The 16678-nt window shown below is 44.8% G+C and overlaps 1 protein-coding gene across 24 annotated transcripts in view; it reads right to left on the bottom strand.

Annotated features, from left to right (window-relative positions):
- LOC133364983 (protocadherin gamma-C3-like) overlaps nt 1-16678 on the bottom strand; it is a 303611-nt gene that overhangs the window by 54980 nt on the left and 231953 nt on the right. Inside the window, exon 1 of one of the 24 annotated variants that reach the window (XM_061586145.1) lies at nt 6002-9034. The exons of the other annotated variants lie outside the window; for them this stretch is intronic. Coding sequence (XP_061442129.1) covers nt 6002-8449 — 2448 coding nt within the window. The 5' untranslated portion in view covers nt 8450-9034. Of the gene's footprint in view, nt 1-6001; nt 9035-16678 lie in introns of those variants that run through there. 24 annotated transcript variants of the gene reach the window in all.

Below are 16678 nucleotides of genomic sequence, written 5' to 3' on the forward strand. Positions count from 1 at the left end.
ACAGACAGGATGTATTTAAGGTGATAGTTCTCTTTCAGGAACACATGCAAACAATGCAGGACAAAGATCACAGGTTGTTCATATGGCATTTGGCATTCTGTTAGCTAGACTGGCCTTCACTATCCAGAGGAGTATTTGTGACTAAAAACTGCCTTTGAAACACAGCTTGTGGCTTTAAAGGCAAAGGTCTGGAAATACTGAACATCACTGCTTCTCCATTGTCTCTGGAGTGAGTTGTTCGCTGTAAGTAGAAGCATCCTCTTTGGCATGAATAGAGTTTATTCTGACCTATGTACAATCTGTTGGGTATTTTCTTCCATAGCATCTGGGGCCATTCCAAGATGGGCACCACTGTATGTTTCATGGCAAAGACCTCCACCATTTTCACATTAAACTTACAGCTTCTATTTTAAAGTCAAGCCTATTTATTTGTGTTTGTTTGTTTACTGATTGATTGATTGACTGATATCCCGCCCTTCCTCCCAGCTGAAGCCCATAGTATTTCTCACTATAGCAGTGACCTCCCAAAAGGCACACAATGTCCCCACTGGAGTCTTAGACAAAGTATACTGGCATGGAACACAGCCCCCATCAGGCTGATATAGAATTTCTATACTGGCATGTTGCTCCTTTCTTAGAGCCTTCAGGACCAAGAGAGGTTCCACTTTCTTCTTTCTCTTCAGTGCTTTTCATAGAAGCAACTTCGGATCTCTTCACATCCATAGATAAGAAATTGTACACAAGTGATGATGGAACTGCTTAAAGGTCTATAATCAAGGGATGCTAATGAAATAACTCCATGCATCATTCCAACTTCTGTTAATTAAAATTCCTGCATTTAATGTTTTCTACTATTTGTATTAAATATGGTATCTGGTGCAGCCCAAGAGAACATCACCTTAGGGTTAATATATTGTGCCTGAGTTGCTGATGCCCACTGATGGAACAGACCTCTCTCTCTCTATTTTTCTGATCATAGTAATCTTCCTTAGCAATCTCCCAGGCTGTAACCGTGGGTAGAAAATGCAGCTAAAGAATATTTCCAAGGATCCCAGGGCACAGACATCAACCGTTTGAGGCTAAAAACATGTATGGCAGTAACAAAGTCTTATTAAGAATTAATATAAGTTTGCTCCTGCTATTGCTAATCATTAAATTCAATCTACTTTTGACACACGAAAAATAGTTTAGATAACAACAAGAGATTAAAACTACAGACCAAATCAAGCTGCCAAGGAATTAACATTATTATTGTAGAATGCATTTATAAAGTTGCCCCATAAGAGGAGTTCTCTGGGTGGCTCATAAAGCAAAATAAACAACATGAAAATATAGTATACGAAAAAGCTACAACAAATTAATTAAAAACTGAAGCACAGATTAAAATTCAATGTATAAAAGCAAAAGCAAATTGCATATAGAATATGAAATACTGCTGAATGTAAGCTTTTATATATATTGCCTAAACAACCAAAATATTATATATCACTTTGCTATCAAATATTTTCAAATATCAGATGTCATATACTAAATGCCAAATTACTCTGGTAGAGAAATTCAAAACCAGTTCACTGAAATGATAATCCTGGCCACTATTCACAACTATCAGGGAGTTTAGCTGCAGAGTGCTTTGAATCTGGCTGGGTCCTTCTGAGAACTGGGCTGGAACTTTGTTCTCTCATGCCACCTCTCCTTCACACTTGCAGTTTCTGGGCTTCCTCGGCCTTCCATCAACACCCTCTCTGCATTAAGCCAGTCTACCACTGTACCCCCAAATAACTTCCTGCCTACAGTCTCTAATCCAGCCAGCCAGCCAGCCAGCCAGTACAACAATCATTCTGGGAACTGTATTTCTGGCCCAGTTCTCATTGAGGTTGCAAACCTGAATCTCGGTTGTATCATTTCAAACTGCAGGTGGGGACTCTGATAGCTGAATGTTCCTCCATAGCCCCTGCTCCTTGCTAAAAGTCTAGAATCCTCCTCTCTGACATCTCATTTTCTAAGAGCACAGTCATTTTTGTACATAGAAACACTCTGTGCATCTGCAGTCAGCCCAGACACAGGTTTACCATCTCGGTGAGAAGTAGGTTTCTGTGAGGAAATCTTACAAACAATTCCTGGGAAACTTTGGGAAGAAGCTGTGGTAGATACATGTTGTTCTTAGGCCCTGGTATCTTTGTTTGCTTCCTACCTTGCTCCTTATTCCTGCACTGACTCCTCACTGGCTCCTGGTTCTTCCTGTGTTTCACCTTGTACATTCAAAGAACCTATCTGTATATAACCTCCAATGGTTTCATGCCTAGCCTATGGATGCCTCATCTTAGCCATCCTGCCTGGTGAAGATGCTGTTACGTATTGCTAGCTTTGCCTACTCTCTGACCCATTAGAGGTCAACACTGAAAAGCCTTAGACTCCTGCAAAGAGGAACCTGACACGTAAAATAACTTGTCTCTTTATAGTGAAAATAATAGTTCATGAATATTTAAAAAGAAACTAACATGGTGTACGTAGTCCTAGCAACCAACATCTCCTCCACCACCCTTCAGCTGTTTCATAGTAACAAGGTATAATGACTGTCATGTGAGTGTTACCTAATGTTAGTAGTAACCTGTAGCATGGTGGCAAATTTAGAAGTGCAGGGTCCCTTCATGTTAGCCACAGCCATGCTCCTTTTTTTGCTGCTGGGTTGAGAATGAGATCCTTGTTAATGCCTTCTCCCACAACAACAGATATCCCTAGGAGCCAATAAGCATGAAAGGGGAAAGCTACTGAGAAGAGTCTTCTCAATGGCTGACTTTCCTGCTGATTGGCTCCAATCAGCAGGAAAGGGCGAGGAAGCATGTTAGAAAACTCTTCTCAGTGGCTAACACACTCCCCTTTCATGCTGATTGTCTCATAGGATGCTGAAGACATAGGGACCCAGGTGGGACAGTTCCCAAACAAGTAAAGGGTCTAAGACGCTCTGAGACCCTGGACGACTACGCCCCTGGTAGTAACCAGAATATGATTGCCAGGTCTCCTGAGTTGCAGGAGCAGAGCCTGGGAATGAAGGGAATCTGACAGAGGCAATATCATGGCTCCCAGGCAATTTGCCTATGCCTGGTATCGTAGAGTAAAGACTGATGGACATAGTCGAGATGGGGTATATGGCAAAAACTCTGAATAGCCTGCCACTTTCTGTGGCCACTCACCCTGAGACCGTAGTCCTTTCTCTTGTGATTCTGAGAAGAAAGGTAAAACACTAAAACTTCAGGTCAGACCTTGAGACTCGGCAACTCTAGACTACAATGGCCTTGTGCAGCTTGTGGGAGATTCAGGAAAATGCTTACTTATACAGGTGTGGTCCAGCATGCTTTGTAAGCACCGAGGGCAAGCACCTGGCAATTTTTAATTTTTTAAAATTTGTATAACTCTATCATAGCAACTTTTCTGGATTGTAGCCCAAAGCTCTAGGTAATACGTATTTTCAGACGAAAACATACATTATCTTTTCACTTATTGACTACTGATGCAAACTTTAAATGGGGCTGCCCTTGTTTCACTGGCTATTCAACAGGGAACACATTATCCTACTTCTATAGCATCTCGACTACCTCCTACCTGGTGTAGATTTTAATCTACAAATCCACAAAGAGCTTGAGCCCCACATACCTTTAAGTCCCCCACTCCCAATTTCTCACTGAGGTGGTTAGTCTGCGTTTGGAATGTACCACTTCAAACTGCAGGTGGCAGTTTGAACATGGCTGAATATTAGATGTTCCCTGTACACTTAAATGTTTCAGGCAGAAGGCATACTGAACTATTATTTTTGAATTGCTGTTACCTACACAGAGCCTAGGGATAACTGGGAAAATGTAAATAGATAAAATTAAACAGGTCTGTGCTACTTGGGAACCTACAAACTGAACACAGCCCGCCAGTCACATATAGTGGCCCACGAAGGGCTTGATCAACCCCCTGTTTTTGTAGCTTGAGCTGTAAGAAAAAAGGAGTTGATAAGATCCTGGCAGGCTACAATACATGGCTGCAATGCATGGACCATGCACAGTTTGGTGGGTCACAAGTTTCGCTGGCCTGAAATTAAATAATAATAATAATAATAATAATAATAATAATAATAAATCCTTAACATGAATACATTTGCAGCTCCTATGCAACACTATTCTGCCCTAGAATTTTACTCCTCCAACCTGAATAAAACCACAAATGAAAATAGAACCTCTGTTCTCACTTTGTCCTTGAAGACACAGTTGCAAGTCGTTTGATAAGAGTCTGGTCACAAAAAGCACCAAATTCTCAGCCTATGAAGTAAGAACCTGTCTCTTGCAATCCCTTTGTTCTTGATTATCGAACTACAATGTTGTCATAATCACGGTGTCAAACTATAGTCCTCTTCCATCGTTCCATTCCATGCATTCAGTCAGTGACTGCTGGCCCCACCCTGACTTCCCATGCATTGGCCAAAATGTAAGAAAGAGCTGCACATGTATTGAGCCCTTTTTTATATCCCACCTAATGCGCTGAGGTTGGGGGTGGAGCCAGTGACCATTAGAAGGCTGGCCAATGGCCACAATTCCACTCCCTTGATTTAGTGCTTGGCAAGGGGTATGCTTCTATGACTGTTCACAGTATAAAAATATTCAACAGGTGTAGACAAAGGCCAGTACTTGTAGAGAAGTGCCTACACAGAATATTGCTTCTTGTGTAGGTAGACAATATGGGTGGGCCCTAGAAGGCTCACCTCAACTGACACCAACATCCCCACTTTAATTTTTCCAACATAGTGCCTTTCACTGAAAACAGAAACACTGGGCTGGTGGCAACAGCAGCCACCATCTTCAGTGCTCCTCGTGCCTCTGGGCCTCCCCCCAACGTAGTGTCCCTCTGCAGTGCTATGCTGGGGCCCAGAAGCATTCAAAGGAAATGAAGATGGGACTTCTCAGCACTGGGGCTGGGGAGCACCAGGCAGCTGGAGCTGCTGCGCCTTTGTTGCCATCAGTCCCTGCCCATCCTCATGCTGCTGCCTGTCCATGCCTCTGCCTGCTGTGGCCTCCTGCAAAACTAATTTTAGAGGGGAGGGGACACCACTGTGGTGGCACTGTCCTGAGAGTAGGCCTCTTTCTGAAAGGAAGCATCCATGCTCAGGCTCTTTTCTAGGAGTGTGGCTCTTTTGTGCATATAGAAGAGCTTGTTATCTGGAAGGCTGCTTGCTGCCTTTACTTCAATATGAAGTGTAATTTCCCCTACCAAACTAATCTGAATAAGAATGAGGAGACATTAGAGACATTAGAGCCATGCCACAACTCCTACTCCTCTGCATAACTTGCTTAGCTATATAAAGAATAGATTCAATTCCATCACATGCTCCACGGTATACAGAAGAGGAATGAGCCTTACATTTACATCCCATTATAGATGAATATCAAACAGACAAACATCAGAGGCTAGGGCCCTAAGGAAATGTTGCAGATGGTCTCTCTTTAGTGTCATGAAGAATCACCCAAGCAAAAAGCCCCCAAGACACTTCCAATGCAGATCCAACCCATTACCTTCTTTACACAACATCGTTACCCCATTGTTTTCTGGGGCTGTATACAGTTTTTCATAAAATATAAATGTATTGGAAATGGTCATTCATCAGATACTTCACTATTCAACGCACTATTTGGACCATCCAACTTCTTATAATGTGGGAAAGAAATAATAGAGGGAAAGGAGTTAAATGGGAGGTGCTCTTAATTATGCAGTTATACTACACAGTACTAGATGGAGACAGAAGACAGGAAAAAGAATGTGTTTTACAGGAACCATCATATTTTGCCACACTGAGCTCCTTTTCGGAGGAAGAGTGGGATATAAATGATGATGACGATGACGCTAACGATGACAACGACAACAACTCTGAGAGAGAAGATCAATGAGTAGCCTGCCTTTTAGTCAACTCAAGCTCCAATCTGGGCTTTCCCAACTTTGCTGGAAATGGACAACGAGCATACATTACCTCAGAGGGCACCAGCAGCCTGCTGTTTGTGCTTATGATCTGGTTATATATTGCAGGATCACATCTTGTGATAGTGCTCTGGCGGCTCCCCAAGGGACTGGGAGGAAACGGCATTTTGTACAGAAGTTCACTCTGGCGAGAGTCAGTGGTGAGGACCTGCTGGTAGAAGTTTGGAGGAGCAAATCCGCTCCGCACAGTGTCTATGTGGTTGAGAGGGCCCCCCGGGGTTCTGTAAAGGGAGCTTCTGGAAGCCTTGAAGATATCCTTGGATTGCCTCCACTTGTAAAATTTATAAATGCCCACCCCAACCACTGTGACAAAGAATGCCACTGAGATCAAGATGACAGCAAGTATTAAATAGAAAGTCAAGTGCTTCTTAGTTTGGGGAGTAGAGGACACAGCTGTGAAGTCTGTTAGTGCTTCCCTAGATGTCTCTGCTACAGTTACAGTGAGGGTCACAGTGGAGGACAAGGCAGGTTCCCCATTGTCTTTTATTAAGATGACCAAAGTTTGCTTGCGAGAATCTTCTTCCTGCAGAGGGCGAACTGTGCTTATCTCCCCAGAATGTAGCCCCACAGCAAAGAGCCCTGGGTCAGTGGCTTGAAGGAGTAAATAGGAGAGCCAGGCATTGTAACCAGCATCTGCATCCCAGGCCACGATTTTCGTGACCATATAACCAGGGTTGACTGTGGGCGAGATTACTTCTGAAAGCATAGAACTGTTATTGGAGTTTGGGTATAAGACCTTGGGTGGATTGTCATTCTGATCTGTGACAAAGACATTGACTGTGATGTTAGTGGTAAGGGGTGGAATGCCTGCATCACGGACTTGCACCACTAGCCTGAACTCCATCATGTCCTCATGATCCAAGGGCACTAGGACATAAATAGTACCATTCTCCCGGTTAATAGAAAAATATCTGCCCACCAAGTCTCCCGAGGTCATGTGATTATCCAGGATGGAGTAGGACAGGTGGGAATTCTGGTTCAGATCTGGGTCAGAAGCACTGATGTTAAAAATCAGGGTTCCTGGAAGGTTGTTTTCCTCCACATACACATCATAGGAGGACTGTGGAAATTTAGGAGGATTGTCATTTATATCAGATACTTTAACCAGTATTTGCTTTTCTACCATGAGTGAAGGTGAGCCTGCATCCCGGGCCTGGATGGTGATGTTGTACTCAGAGGAAAGTTCCCTGTCCAAAGGTCCTTTGGTGTGCAAGGTGTAGTAGTTTTTAAGGGAAGAGCTGAGGGCAAAAGGAATGCCAGAAGGTATAACGCAATTGACTAGGCCATTGTCACCAGAGTCCTGATCTGTGACACTCAGCAAAGCAATCACAGTTCCTGGAACTGCATCTTCTGGTACTGGGCTGTACACAGAGGTCAGTGTTATTTCTGGAGTGTTGTCGTTCACATCCACGATTTCTACCAGCACTTTGCAGTGAGCTACAGCAGGATTTGAACCTTTATCTTTTGCCTGGATATAAATCTCATAAAATTTAGTTTCTTCAAAATCCAGCAACCCCTTGAGCCTCAGTTCTCCAGTGGCAGAGTCCAGAGCAAAGAGCTGGCGGACTCTGGCAGGGGTGTGACTGCTGAAGGAGTAAATTATCTCCCCGTTGGGGCCTTCATCGAGATCGAAAGCCCTGGTTCTGACAACCAGGGAGTTCACCGGCGTGTCCTCTCTCACGCTGGCTCTGTAGACAGACTGGTTGAAGACGGGGGCATTGTCATTTGCATCCAGGACGTCGACGAGTACCTGCAAGCTGGCAGATCTTGGTGGGTTCCCTCCATCCAGCGCTGTGAGAACCAACTGGAGTTCGCTCTGCTGCTCCCTGTCCAGCTCCTTTTCTAGCACCAGCTCGGCATATTTCGTCCCGTCCCCCCGAGTCTGTACGTCCAGCACGAAGTGCCGATTGGCGCTGAGCTGATAGGTCTGCAAAGAGTTAATGCCCACATCGGGGTCTTGCGCGCTCTCCAAGGGGAAACGCGCTCCAGGTGTCACCGACTCGCTGATTTCCAGCCTCATCTGCCTGCTCAGGAAAGCCGGGTCGTTGTCGTTGATGTCCTGGATTTCTACAGCCACGCCGAACAGCTCCAGCGGGTTCTCCGCCACCACCTGCAGGCTCAAGACGCAGGGCGCGAGCGTCCCGCAAAGTTCCTCTCGGTCGATCCTCTCGGTCACCAGCAACTTCCCGGTGCTCAGGTCCGCCTCGAAGTACTTTCGGCCGCCTCCCGACACCACCCGGAGGTTTCGAGCCTGCAGCCGCTGGAGAGCCAGGCCCAGGTCACCCAGCACGTTCCCCACCGAAGAGCCCTCGGCCATTTCCTCGGGGATCGCGTAACGAATGGAGGCGAACGCCCAGTCCGAGACGCCGAGCCAGAGCGCCAGCCCCAGGACTTGCAGCCATCGCGGTCCCCATCGGCTCTTTCCAGCAGCGCCTTTCATCTCCCGAGGAGGGGCAGCTCCTTCACTCGCAAAGTTTGTTGGGCGGCGGCGCCGGCGCCGGCGTGGGTCCTCTAAAAGTTTTCAGCCGTCCCTTTCATGCTGCCGCGACCCCGCCTGGCCCAGGCTCGGCTTGCGGGGAGTTTTTGCGTCGGGCATTGTTTTCCCCGGCACTACGGCGGCGGGACTCCGCTCGGTCTGCGGCTCTCGCTCAACTCGGCGGCCTCCCAGTTCTCACGGCGGCCCCCGCCAACATCGTTGGGTCAACAGCGGCGCGTAGAGTCCCGACCATTAACTGCAGGAGAGTTGCTCCCCCGCGCGCTCTGGGCTGCTGCTGGGACGGAGCAACACCCGCAGAGCAGCAGGCGGGCCCGTGGCGGGGATCGAAGCAGGGCCGGTGCCAGATTATTGGTAGGAGGTGTCCTCGGCGATAGGCTTTTGGACCCCCCCCCCGTTCTCCTTGGCCTCCAGTCGGCACAATCCTCCCCGTTCTGCCACTGTGAGAAACAAAAAGGCAGAAGCGGCGGAGCGAGGACTGGGTCCGTGCGCTCCCGAGAGAGAGAGAGAGAGGCCTGACGCCTCCGTACGCTGGCTGGTCCCCAGAGGGAGAGCAGGCCTGTGCAAGTGGGCGGCGAGGCAGCTTCTGGCGCCAGGAGGATCAACCAGCGGCCTCGGCCTCTTGCTCCCTCGCCTGCTGCCCTCTGCATTTGGCTGGCACAGGGGGGAAATGGCGCAACCCAACCCTTCCTAGGGCACTGCCCGGAGGGAACCCCGCAACCAAGTAAAGGTGTGTTGGGGGGCGCTTCTGCTCACCCACTGCTCCTCGGTGTGCTGCCCAAAGGGAAAAGGGCAACCCCCCCTGGAGATGGCATCATCTTTTATTTCGATTTATGATAGCAATGACTATACTGCCCTTCACTAGAAATTCCCAGGATGGTTTATGAAGAAAATAACCATATAAGAAGCATTTAAATACAGACAGCACATATCAGAACAGTAATAAAACACAAAGATAAGGAGATCTAAAAAACAAACAAACCAACCAGAAGAACAATCAGCAGGGCTTAAATGCGTTCTAAAAGGGCTGGGAAGATGAACGAGTCTCTGAGTCCTATTGGAAAAAGGGCGGGGTAGAAATAAAGTTTATTATATTATTATATTATATTATTATTTGCCTGGTGCAGAAAGGACTATCAAGTAGGGGCCAAACAGACCTCTCTGGGGGGAGTATTTCACAACTGGGACACCCCTCCTCCTTCTTGGTGGTCAGCTGTCTTACCTCAAACGGTGGGGGCACCCCCAGAAGGCCCTCTAGTGAAGTTCTGAATGTATGGGGATTGGGGAGGCACAGGTTTAAGAAGAGGCCGCTGGATCAGCCCAACAGCCCATCTAGTCCAACATTCAGTTCTCACAGTGGCCAACCAGTTGCCCAGGGGAAACCCACAAGCAGGACCTGACTGCAAAGAGCACTCTGCTCCTGCAGTTTCCAGCAACTGGCATTTGGAAGCATACTGTCTCCGCCTGTGGAAGCGAGGAAAGCCACCACGGCTAGTAGCCACTGAAAGCCTTCTCCATGTATTTGTCTCATCCTCTTTTCAAGCCATCCAAGTAGGTGGCCATCACTGCCTCTTGTGGGAGCGAATTCCATAGTTTAATTATGCACTGTGTGAAGGACTTTCTTTTGTTTGTCCTGAATCTTCCAACTTTTAGCTTCAGTCACTTCTGAATACCTCAGCCAGAAAGGTCTTTAAAAGTCAAACCCAGCTTTTTAGGCTGGGCCCAGAAATCGAGATCCGGTGCACTTGGCACAGCACCAGTCTCACATTGGTAATCCAGCTGCTGCATTCTGAATTAATTTGTTTCCAAGCTACATTCAAAGACATTCAGAGAGTGTATCACGGTCGTCTAACCTGGAAGTTACCAAAGCACGGAACACTGATGCTAGGCTATCCTTACGACTGCTGCATGCCCAATACTTCTGACTACACTGTCCAGAGATAGTGGGTGAATGGACTAGAGGAGGCCACAACAGCTCCTTTGCTTGTGCTCTCCCTGTGGGTGGTGGGGCTTGGTCCCAATCTTCCCTTCTGCCTTGACCACGGTGACGGCCCAAGCAAATGAGAGCAGCGTGCAGCTCTTTGCAGAAGCAGCTGTTACCTCTGTACTAATGGTTGCCTTGCTCTCTTAGAGGCATGGTAAGAAGGATTAGATAAGGGATCCTCAACAAGGAGCAGCCACTTCAATTTGCTCGCCTGTCTGCAAGGCCCTGAGTGAATGAGAGGAAGAGGTGGCTGCTTCTGATATGAACAACTACTTGCACATTCCTGCTCTCAATTTGGGCAGTGGGTCAGTTTGCACCACCTAGAGAGGGCAAGTAGGCAGAGGCCTCTCTTTTGGGACCCAGTCCCCCCAGTGTGCCACTCAGAGAGAGGGTGAGCAAGCAAGTGGAGGGAGTGGCTACTACTGCAAGGCAGCCCTGCTTGCTCTCAGGAGTATAGTTGTCCAGGGCCTCAGGGGGTGTTATACCCATTACTTTTATGGGAGCAGAGTCCCAGCAGGGTCCCTATGTCTCCAGCATCCTATGAGACAATCAGCGTGAAAAGAGAGTGTGTTAGCCACTGAGAAGAGTCTTCTAACGTGCTTCCTTGTCCTTTCCTGCTGATTGGAGTGAAAGGAGGCAAGTCAGCCACTGAGAAGACTCGTCTCAGTAGCTAATGCACAGCCTCCCCTTTCATGCTGATTGGCTCCTAAGCCCGCCTGTTGTTGTTGGAGAAGGCATTAACAAGGATTTCATTCTCAACCCCATAGCAAAAAAGGGGGGAGGGGCATGGTTGTGACTAACATGAAGGGATCCTGCACTTCTGAATGTGGCACTACATTACTGTAAACTAGGAAAGCTGTACTTTGGTCAGTAGTACTATTGGTGAATGCTTTTTCACAGAATCAAAGAAAGCAGATTCCTGCTGAATTTTAGCCTTAGTGCAATACTGATCCAAATCTCAGTTTAGCTGCATGGCTAGTGTTAGTTACGTTGTTGTTTTTAAAGGCTTAACTCCTAAAGAATAAAATGACCTGAAAGTGGCATGGATATTTAATGGCCATGCTAAATAAAAAATATGCAGATGTTTCTTAAGAAAAAATAATAGTGTAAAAACTGAATTGAAAGAGATTATTTGAAGGAAAAATAAATGCAGCAATTTCATAAGGGCACATTGAAGGATGGACAGTTCAAAGATAAAGTCTGAAAATCAACAATTGAGTCCCAAGAAATATCGAGGCTGCATGTAAAACAGATTTGTGTATGTGGGAAGCCCACAACACATTGTACTTTTCAAGAATGACCACTATTTAGCATCAAATGTTTTTAATTTTTCTCTTTTTAACTCTTCTTTTCTTTGCTGTTATTTATTTTTAAAAAATACCCCACCATTTGACCCTGAGTCCCCAAGATTAAATTGTAACCCATACACCTTGTATAATAAAACTCAGAGAGCATAAAAGCACATGAAAAGAGAAGGACAACACAGCAGGGTATAAATATTCAGCACAGAGGAAATGCCTGAATAAATGTTAATGCTAACAGCTCAGATATCCAAGTTCAATGACAAAGCAAAATTGAGATTTTTTTGGCAAGGCCACAAGATAATACTTTTTGCAGTGAATGTGCTTCTTTGTATCCAAGTGTATTGATCCTTAGCTGAAGGCCAACAATATTGGAAACTATAGTAAGCGATAGTAATAGTATATGTACTAAAGGCCAAATGGAACAGGAAGTTGGAGGGCTGTGACAGAATCTCCTCACATATTTTTCTTCTCCTAAAAGCATTCCCAGGAGGCCCTTATTTGGACTGGTGCTGCACCATAAACCTCTCTTGCTGTATTGTGACCCCACTGAGATTTGCCTTCCTGGAACTGCCATGTCGTGACTGGACCGCTTGTTTCCCCTCCTTGACTACTGGCAGCTTGAGATGTGTGTGATTTAGATTGGGGCCACAGTGTGGTCCCGATCCAAATCCCCCCCCCGCTGACTTAGGACAAGCAATTTATTGTGATTGGTGAGAGCCAATCACACATCTACAACATAGTGGCTAATTGGCCCTAAATCCATTGTTGGGCATCCACGCTGCAAGCAAACTTCAAATTGTTCACACCCATCTGACCACCATCACCACATAGTACTGCAGTGAGCTCTATGCGGGTCTACCGCAGAGGATGTCTCAAAGCTACAGCTACTACCGAACAGTGTAGCTGCTTGTCTCTTGACAGGGAATTCAGCACTCTAGTTCTGTCTCAATTACACTAGCTACTGTTTGTTTCAAAGACTAATTCCCGGTCTTTTCTTTAAACCACAAGATATCCTGTGTCTGTTGTACCTTTTAGAACATCTGTTCTCATAGTTTCCACTACTTTCTTTGAGATGGGGCTTAGGGGTGTTATATCATTTGCCCAAACATCATCAGCAAGGGCTAGAAGCAGAACATCCACCATTATGGCAACTATACTATGGAACCTCTCACCAAGGGAAGCGCATCCTTCCCAACAGTGTCCCACTAGCAAATGAAAATATTTTTTTTCCCCAAAGGCCTTTGTTGGCAGCTAATACTGCTGTATTTGTTAGCATCCTTAATGCCATATATGGTTCCTGCTTTCATTGCCCATTGCTCTTGCTTGTGCATTGTTGCTATGCCTGTTTTTATTGTAGGAGCTATGGCTTATGCTGAGGGATTTTATTGTCTGAATTGTGACAGATTGTTGGTGCTGCTCCTACTGTGACTCTGATTATTTATTTTATTTTATTGTGCTGTTTTTAGATTTCAAATTACAAATATAACAACAACAGCAATAATGAAAAATAGCAGTATTGTCAGACAGGCTGAAGCCAAATAAGAATGAAAAATAATTTTCTGCTGAACTAAATGGAATTGAAAATCCTCCTTTGAAAAACAGGAAGGCATGTTGGTCCATTAGAAAACATTTCAAAGAATCGGTACACTAATAATTGCTAGGTAAAGTAATCCCTAATAATCCCAACCAGTGCTCACAGAGCAGTATGTAAATTCTTTCTAATCTTTTGAATTGCACTGAATTCTTCTTCAAACAACTTTTTGTTTTTTTAAAAAAGATGTTTCTGAATGAGGCACAGTGTTGATCTCTGTCTGCAGTTTATTTCAGTCGTTATTTAGTAATAGAGGATTTTTCTTACAGTCTTGATTGGATTAGACCTTTGCCATGTGCAGAGATATCAGGTTGCATAGAGACATGTCAGGACAACAAAGTAATGGAGGATCATCTATTGAAAACCTGCTGAAACAAGTTGCTAGCCATGTCTGCATTTAGCACACATTAGAACAGCCCCTTGTAAGGGGTATAAGTATGTCTTTTCTAATGGGGCAATAAGCAGCGTGGAGGAGATTTATATCAGGAAAATGGCACAGGGAAGAGGTTAGAATCTTTTCTGCACAGGTGAGAAAAACTGATGACACTCAGTTGGATCCAGACTAAACTAGGTGAACTTGGGTCCCGCTGAGATCAATTGGACAAATTAGTCCTGACCCAACCAACCCATTATTTTTACAAGCATTGCCTATGGCATTGTGAGCATTCTTTTCAACAGTTAGAAGGCCAGCTTTGTCTTCACAAACACCCAGGCAGAATGATGGGATTTGTCTAGCTGTGCAGCAAAGGTTGTTTGGAAAGATATGCTTGAGGAATATCCCAAATCTGATACAATGATTACATCTATTAATGCATTGTTCTTGACTTCTTACCTAGTCCCTTTGGGTTGTGTGAGAGAGTGCCTCCTGGGTGATGTGCAAACTTCTGTACAGGCATATCCCGCTTTAACGTATGCAATGGGACCGGAGAGTATACTTTAAGCGAAAATAACCTTTAAGTAAGCAATTGTCTTCACGTGTACTGCACACAATCACCACTAGATGGCAGCGGCGTCATGCCAATAAAGTATACGTTATTGCGAAGCGCGCAAACGTTAAGCGGGGTATGGGGACGAACGGAGCATGTACGTTATAGCGAGGCAAAGTTAAGCAGGGCAACGTTAAGCGGGGTATGCCTGTATACATTCACGAATAGGCAAAAAACCTTGCTGTTTAAGAATGTACATATAGCCAACAGATATTTCTATCAAACTTTAAAAAGCAGGGAAATTGGGCAGCTATAGTGAATGCACCAGGGGAGCAGGAGACCTGAACTCCTCTCTGAGATATTGGACTGCCCTACAAATTTGTCAAAATGCAAACACAATTTTGGTTGGTCTTTCACAGTCCAATCCGCTTCCTGTGTAACTTGGAAGAATTTAGTAACATGTGCCTCTGAGTATATGGTGAGTGGTGGCAACATCTGCCATCTCCAAAGATGGAGAATTATATTTTTGTATGTTTGTTGGTGGTGTTCTTACTTTGCTTCTTTCCTGTGTTACTAATGTTTCTACAGAGAATCTAATCTAGAAAATTTTATTTCCCTCATTATTCATCCTAGAAATCTGTATCAAATTTATTTTTATTAATTTCAAAGCCTTTTTAGTGGCCAATGTCATATGATGGTGAAGACAGCATTTTGTGTTTTATATTGGAGGTTATGTTCTATTTCTCTTTTGGGTGCATTAACACTTGAATCTGAAACTGCAGTTTGATGTAAAATCAGACTGATTCCAATATGTTGCTACTTCAGCAATGACTCTAGCTGTTGGAAAAAAGATGATGCATGTTTTCAGCCTGCTATGTTTAAACCACTTCATTTAAGGCAAGGTGGGCACGGTCAATTAAAAACATAGAGCACACCTAGAACTTTGCTAGAATATATTTCACATCCCACTGTTTTATCTTGTGCAAACTGAGACACTCCTGAGGTCCACTGGAGACTATTCTGCAGAAGTCAGTGCCATTATTCCACAATTATGTTTGGAGTTTTTTTAGTGCAAATTTTGCAAAGTGTTGTTGTACTTCACATATTCACAGAAACAGAAGCAAAATAAAATGATTTACTATAGGAAACTTCACTAAAATTGCAAAGTAAATCAGACATATTTAAAGTGAACATCTGAACTATGTCAACTGTCTTAATAATGTTGCTTCGTCTCTGCTAAAACAAGATCAGCACAGCGCATGTCTTCTTTCTATTATTTGGGCTGATTGCAGGTGTTGCCACCACTCACCATATGATCAGAGGCACATGTTACCAAATTCTTCCAAGCTATTCAGGAAGTGGATTGGACTGTGAAAGACAAACCCAAATTGTGTTTACATTTTGACAAATGTGTAGGGCAGTACAATATCTCAGAGAGGAGTTCAGGTCTCCTGCTCCCCTGGTGCATTCACTATAGCTGCCCAATTTCCCTGCTTTTTGAAGTTTGATAGAAATATCTGTTGGCTATAGGTACATTCTTAAACTGCAAGGATTTTTTTTTGCCTATTAGTGAATTTCTCTGTTTTTTAATCCAGGAGGTAAGAAATGGGATCGTGTGCAAGTTTGCTGAGAATGGATTGATTGTTTTATTATTATTTTATTTATTATTTATTAAATTTGTATACCGCCCGACTAGCGATAGCTCTCTGGGCGGTGAACATAAAATAGTATAAAAATACAATGAATAACAAAATAATATTAAAATACAATCAACAATACAATAAACATTTTTAAAATTAGATCAATGTAACTTAAAATGCTTCAGAGAATAGGAAGGTTTTGACCTGGCGCCGGAAGGAAAGCAGAGTCGGCGCCAGGCGTACTTCCTCAGGGAGACTGTTCCATAGTTCGGGGGCCACCACTGAGAAGGCCCTAGATCTTGTCATCACCCTCCGGGCCTCCCTGTGAGTTGGAACCCGGAGGAGGGCCTTCGTAGCAGAACGTAGTGCACGGGCCGGTTCATATCGGAAGAGGCGTTCCGCAAGGTATCGTGGTCCCGCACCGTATAAGGCTTTATAGGTTAACACCAACACTTTGAATCTAGCCCGGAAACATATTGGCAACCAGTGCAAGCTGGCCAGAACAGGTGTTATATGCTCGGACCGCTTGGTCCTTGTCAGCAATCTGGCCGCCGCATTTTGCACTAGTTGTAGCTTCCGAACTGTCTTCAAAGGTAGCCCTACGTAAAGCGCATTACAGTAATCCAAACGTGAGGTTACCAGAGCATGTACCACTGATGTAAGGTCCTCTTTACTCAAATAGGGACGTAGCTGGGCTACCAACCGAAGTTGGTAAAACGCATTCCTAACC

The sequence above is a fragment of the Rhineura floridana genome, chromosome 1 (assembly GCF_030035675.1).
Source record: "Rhineura floridana isolate rRhiFlo1 chromosome 1, rRhiFlo1.hap2, whole genome shotgun sequence".
NCBI lineage: Eukaryota > Metazoa > Chordata > Lepidosauria > Squamata > Rhineuridae > Rhineura > Rhineura floridana.